This window comes from Coregonus clupeaformis, unplaced genomic scaffold (genome assembly GCF_020615455.1).
Source record: "Coregonus clupeaformis isolate EN_2021a unplaced genomic scaffold, ASM2061545v1 scaf0193, whole genome shotgun sequence".
In the NCBI taxonomy this organism is placed as follows: domain Eukaryota; kingdom Metazoa; phylum Chordata; class Actinopteri; order Salmoniformes; family Salmonidae; genus Coregonus; species Coregonus clupeaformis.
The window spans coordinates 427,373-434,098 of NW_025533648.1; the positions used below are offsets into that span (position 1 = coordinate 427,373).

Here is a 6,726-nt window from a genome sequence, read left to right on the forward strand (position 1 = left end):
TTTCAAGTCATGCCATAAATTGTCAAGCAGATTGAAGTCAAAACTATAACTTGGCCACTCAGAAACATTGACTGTCTTCTTGGTAAGCAATTCCAGTGTAGATTTGGCCTTTTGTTTTAGGTTATTGTCCTGCTGAAAGGTGAATTCCTCTCCTAGTCTCTGGTGTAAAGCAGACTGAAGCAGGGTTTCCTCTAGGATTTTGCCTGTGCTTAGCTCCATCCCATTTCTTTTTATCCTGAAAAAATCCCCAGTATTTGCCGATGCTTGAAAATAAAGAGGCAGTTACTCAGTGATGTGTTGTGTTGGATTTACCCCAAATATAAGACTTTGCATTCAGGCCAAAAAGTGTATTCCTTTGCTCTGTTTTTTTTTTTTGCAGTAATACTTTAGTGCCTAAAGATGCATGTTTTGGAATATTTTTGATTCAGTTTACTTGTATTCTTCTTTTCACTCTGTCATTTAGGTCATTATTGTGTAGTCAGTACAATGTTGTTGATCGATCCTCAGTTTTCTCTGATCACAGTTTTTAAAGTTTGTAGCTGTTTTAAAAATCACCAATGGTCTCATGGTGACATCCCTAAGCAGTTTCCTTCCTGTCCTGCAGCCCAGTTCAGCAGGATGACTGTATCTTTGATGTGTCTGGGTGGTTTAATACATCATCCACAGCATAATTATTAACTTGACCATGCCTAAAGATATATTCAATGTCTGATTTGTTATTGTTACCCATCTACTAATCACTGCCCTGCTTTATGAGGCTTTCGAAAATCTCCCTGGTCTTTGTAGTTGAATCTGTGCTTGACATTCAATACTTGACAGAGGGAATTTACAGAGATATGTATGGGGGACAGAGGACGGGTTAGTCATTCAAAAATCATTTCAACCCCTATTATTTCACAGAATGAGTCCATGTAACTTTATTATGTGATTTGTTAAGCCAAATGTTACTTTTGAACTAATTTAGGCTTGCCTAAAGAAAGTGGCTGAATAATTATGCAACGACTATATTTTTTATATGATCATTTTTATTTATAGCCTATATATATTTTTAAAAAGGTCAAATTTGACATGAAAGTATTTTATGTAGATTGTTCACAAAAAATGTCAATTACATTAATTTTAATCCCACTTTGTAACACAATAAAATGTGAAGAAATCCAGGGGGTCTGAATACTTTTGCAAGGCACTGTACCTACCGGCTCTCTAAAAAGTCGGGTAAACAATATTTCCTGTGGCTATTTTGTCTCAAATTCCGAGTACAAATGTAATTATATTCAACATTCTGTCTTGTAAGGTACATTTACACGATTTTGCAGGCATTAGTTTCAGTCTGTATATACCAATTAATTGTGTATTACAACCTGATTAATCAGAATATGAGGCTATATGTTATATATTAAAATGATTTTACATACATACCTTCAACAGCTAATACCACGGGAAGCACAAAGCTGCATATCCACAGCAAGTAATCCATTGTCATAAACTAGGATCTTGCAACATTAATAAAGGTTTTGCTTGGACCCTTCATATGGTGCCACACAATACACAGCACCTAAACCACCGTCGTATAACGTTTTACAAGTCTCTTTATTCTCATGTCTTGAATTAATGCAAGAAATAAAACCATCCTATTCCACTAGCCTACATCCATTCGCCGAAAGTAGTAATCAAGCAATTTTTGTTATTCATTCAAATCATCGGGCAAATCCACGGAGAGAAAGAGCAAAGCTATGGGGCATTACAATGCGCTTTCTCTCTGCCTTTATCGCGATTTATCGATGCCAAATTGTAGTCCAAAAGCGCATCTATGCACTTGCACATTGCTCCAAAAATACAGCAAATCTTTTATTTCGATAAACTCAGTAATCCACTTCGCTGACTCAGTTGTAGCTGTTGCTCCTCAGGGAGTGTTCGTTGGAATGGCAATTGGGACTGCCGAGACAGAGGGGGGCTGGGGCGTATGGGTGAAGGGGTGGAAGGCGGGGAATTGTCTGCTGTGGAGCAGCTGCCTTGCTCTGCGAGTCACACCCCTCCCGAGACGCAGAGAGAATGTCGTGAACTTTGGGGACCAGCATCCGAGATAAGAGAAAAGCCTTGGTTATGTGGAGGTTGTGTTAATTCAAATCCTAACCTGTCTGAATCAATCAATTTTCGATACAAAACGAACTGTGGATAGGTGACGAATGTCAATATCTACGCCTTGTTTTGAAATGGATAGATAGCTCCTCCCGAGGGTTATTGAGTGTCAAATCACATTTTATTTGTCACATTCTTTGCAAACAACAGGTGTAGACTAACAGTGAAATGCTTACTTACAGGTCCTTTTCCAACAATGCAGAGTTAAAGATCAAAATGAAAAATAAATAGAAATAGTGACAACATGAATAATACACAGTGAATAACGAATAATAATAATGAGTAAAATAACATGGCTATATACAGGGACTACCAGTACAGAGTCCATGTGCAGGGGTACAAGGTAATTGAGGTAGATATGCACATAAAGGTAGGAGTAAAGTGACTAGGCAACAACATAGTAGACAGTAGCAGACGTGTATATGGTGAGTGTGAAAGTGTGTGTGTGGCGTCAGTATGCATGTGTGGGCATATTATGTGTGGGCATATGTAGTGTGTGTATTTGTGTGTTGGGGTGTCAGTGTAAGTATGTTTGAGTGTGCGGGTAGAGTCCAGTGTGAGGACATAGAGTCAGGGCAAGAGAGTTAGTGCAAAAATGGGTCAATGCAGGTCCGGGTAGCCATTTGATTAGCTATTTAGCGGTCTTGTTTAGCAGTCTTATGGCTTGGGGGTAAAAATGGGTCAATGCAGGTAGTCCGGGTAGCCATTTGATTAGCTATTTAGCGGTCTTGTTTAGCAGTCTTATGGCTTGGGGGTAGAAGCTGTTCAGGGTCCTGTTGGTTCCAGACTTGGTGCAGTGGTACTGCTTGCCGTGCAGTAGCAGAGAGAACAGTCTATGGCTTGGGTGGCTGGAGTGTTTGACAATTTTTAGGGCCTTCCTCTGACACCGCCTGGTATAGAGGTCCTGGATGGAAGGCCCGTACTCACCACCCTCTGTACCATCTTGTGGTCGGGTGCCTTGCAGTTGCCGTACCAAGTGGTGATGCAGTCAGTCAAGATGCTCTCAGTGGTGCAGCTGTATAACTTTTTGAGGATCTGAGGGGCCATGCCAAATCTTTTCAGACTCCTAAGGGGAAATGGCGCTGTCGTACCCCCTTCACGACTGTGTGAGTGTGTGTGGACCATGTTAATTCCTTAGTGATGTGGACACTGAGGATCTTGAAGCTCTCGACCCGCTCCACTACAACCCCATCGATGTGGATGGGAGCGTGCTCACCCCTCCATTTCCTGTAGTCCACAATCAGCTCCTTTGTCTTACAGACATTGAGGGAGAGGTTGTTGTCCTGGCACAACACTGCCTATAGGCCGCCTCATCGTCATCGGTGATCAGTTCTACCACCGTCGTTCCGTCAGCAAACTTGATGGCTACTATAGCCTTTAATACCATAGCCCATAGAAACACATTGAATAACACATTCTTGAACGGCAAAAAAGACAGTCAAAATCATAAGGAATAAGGTTTTGAAATGTCTGTCCTATATCTAGGAGATGTAAGAAAGCTCAGGAAATATTTTTGTTTTTTTGGACACATTTAACCCCTTATTTATGTTGGCACAAAACTTGGCGTTTTTCCTATTTTGTTGCATTACAACCTGTAATTTAAATTGATTTTTATTTGGATTGGTGAAGTGAAATGAAAAAAATAACTTGTTAAAAAAAATTCTAAAGAATAAATAACGGAAAGGTGGTGCATGCATATGCATTCACCCCCTTTGCTATGAAGCCCCTAAATAAGATATGGTGCAACCAATTACCTTCAGAAGTCACATAATTAGTTAAATAAAGTCCACCTGTGTGCAATCTAAGTGTCACATGATCTCAGTATATATACACCTGTTCTGAAAGGCCCCAGAGTCTGCAACACCATTAAGCAAGGGGCACCACCAAGCAAGCGGCACCATGAAGACCAAGGAGCTCTCCAAACAGGTCAGGGACAAAGTTGTGGAGAAGTACAGATCAGGGTTGGGTTATAAAAAAATATCAGAGACTTTGAACATCCCACAGAGCACCATTAAATCCATTATTAAAAAATGGAAAGAATATGGCACCACAACAAACCTGCCAAGAGAGGGCCGCCCACCAAAACACACGGACCAGGCAAGGAGGGCATTAATCAGAGAGGCAACAAAGAGACCAAAGATAACCCTGAAGGAGCTGCAAAGCTCCACAGCGGAGATTGGAGTATCTGTCCATAGGACCACTTTAAGCCGTACACTCCACAGAGCTGGGCTTTACGGAAGAGTGGCCAGAAAAAAGCCATTGCTTAAAGAAAAAAATAAGCAAACACGTTTGGTGTTCGCCAAAAGGCATGTGGGAGACTCCCCAAATATATGGAAGAAGGTGCTCTGGTCAGATGAGACTAAAATTGAGCTTTTTGGCCATCAAGGAAAATGTCTGGCACAAACCCAACACCTCTCATCACCCCGAGAACACCATGCTGTGGGGATGTTTTTCATCGGCAGGGACTGGGAAACTGGTCAGAATTGAAGGAATGATGGATGGCGCTAAATACAGGAAAATTCTTCAGGGAAACCTGTTTCAGTCTTCCAGAGATTTGAGACTGGGACGGAGGTTCACCTTCCAGCAGCACAATGACCCTAAGCATACTGCTAAATCAACACTCGAGTGGTTTAAGGGGAAACATTGAAATGGCTTGGAATGGCCTAGTCAAAGCCCAGACCTCAATCCAATTGAGAATCTGTGGTATGACTTAAAGATTGCTGTACACCAGCGGAACCCATCCAACTTGAAGGAGCTGGAGCAGTTTTGCCTTGAAAAATGGGCAAAAATCCCAGTGGCTAGATGTGCCAAGCTTATAGAGACATACCCCAAGAGACTTGCAGCTGTAATTGCTGCAAAAGGTGGCTCTACAAAGTATTGACTTTGGGGGGGTAAATAGTTATGCACGCTCAAGTTTTCTGTTTTTCTGTCTTATTTCTTGTTTGTTTCACCAAAGCAATATTTTGCATCTTCAAATTGGTAGGCATGTTGTGTAAATCAAATGATACAAACCCTCAAAAAATCCATTTTAATTCCAGGTTGTAAGGCAACAAAATAGGAAAAATGCCAAGGGGGGTGAATACTTTCGCAAGCTACTGTACTTCCATACTTCAATTAGTTTGTATGGGTTACCTTGTGGGGGTCATAGAGCAAAACAGAGAACACCATCATGTTCGTGAGAGTGTCTCCTTTCCACAGAGTGGACGCTACAGACGTTTTTGTGAAAAGTCCGATTTTCAGGATGTCTCATGGTCTGACAAATACTGCTGTAGCGGATGCAGTCGATTGGAGTGCTGCCCATGCAAAATACGTGATATCTCTAGCTTAAATTGACAGATTTTGATGGGATTTTTGTTGTTATTTACCTTATACTCTTAAGGATTAAAACTCCACTACACTAGACCTCTTCTCCTTTGTCTCTCCCCCCAGTGGTGTGTGTAGGCAGCTGGGCATGGCACTCATTAATCCCATGTTGTGTTCAAACAAGGCTCCCCTTTAACACTGCTAATTAATCTGTCTCTCTCCTCTCTCCCCTGCTCAAGACGCCCCCCCCTTGCCCCCTCACCAGCTTGATCCCCCCATGACCAGCTCCCCCAAGCCCTCATGTGACACCTCCCACCCCATCAACCCCCCCCCCGAACCCACCCACTCACACAAACTAGCTCCCTAGCTCCCGACTCTTTTTGTTTTGTACCCCGTCTTTGTGGTTTTATTATCTACAGTTCAGTTCCCAGCAGGCTTGGGTCTGCCCCTCCATTGAAACAGTGATGGACAGGAGGGCTGTTTAAACCACATCTCACTACATTGACACTGAACCAAAAATATGACGCTGCTGCCTGGCTTCTTCATTGAATCAATGACATCATAGTAAAGTGGGGGGGGGTCAAATACTTTAATTTGTGTGTAGGGGTGGTAACATTATCACTCTCCTTCCTATGTGTATTGGATTCCTATGTGTTGGAGAGAGAGAGAAAGAGAGAGAGAGAAAAAAGAGCGAGAGAGACAGAGGATCGATTTCTGTCATTTAACAAAGGACCAGTGTTTCCCAAATGGAAGGGGGGAAATATGAAAGGCGTTAGGTGGGTTATAGGGCAAACACTGCATTTTAGACCACCACTTATAGCAGGAAGTCAACAACAGAGGGGCTTCTGAAGAGAGGAAGGACTGTCATCTGAAGAGTGTTGCCAGCATCTATGCGGGTGTGAAATCTAAACCTCTCACTCATTCTGTGACTTCCTCTTCCTAGGAACGTGTTAGTCAACAGTATCATCTACACACAATCATTAACACGTTGCCATCAACACATTATCATCAACACCACCATGTTTCTGTCTGTTGTTTCCAGAAGGTTGAGGCCTGAGAGAATGCTCTATAGTCTTCTGTATATTAATTAGAGGTCAGGTAAGTTACAGCTGTAACTTGTACGTATACTGGATGATCCATAAGTACATATGTTTTGAAGGCCTTCGTAAAGTTTCAATACTGATATTGAGTCACCCATCAATAAAGATGAGTTTTGTCTCTTACTGTTGCGCAAGTTTGTGTAGAATGATGCCTTTTTAGAGAAACCTATCTATAGCGCTCTTC

At 42.0% G+C, this 6,726-nt stretch overlaps 1 protein-coding gene across 1 annotated transcript in view; it reads right to left on the reverse strand.

Annotated features, from left to right (window-relative positions):
• LOC121534968 (ephrin type-B receptor 3-like) overlaps window positions 1-1,937 on the reverse strand; it is a 45,768-nt gene extending 43,831 nt beyond the window's left edge. The window contains exon 1 of the mRNA XM_041841614.2: window positions 1,420-1,937. Coding sequence (XP_041697548.1) covers window positions 1,420-1,483 — 64 coding nt within the window. The 5' untranslated portion in view covers window positions 1,484-1,937. The remainder of the gene's footprint in view (window positions 1-1,419) is intronic.
• Window positions 1,938-6,726: the final 4,789 nt, after the last annotated feature.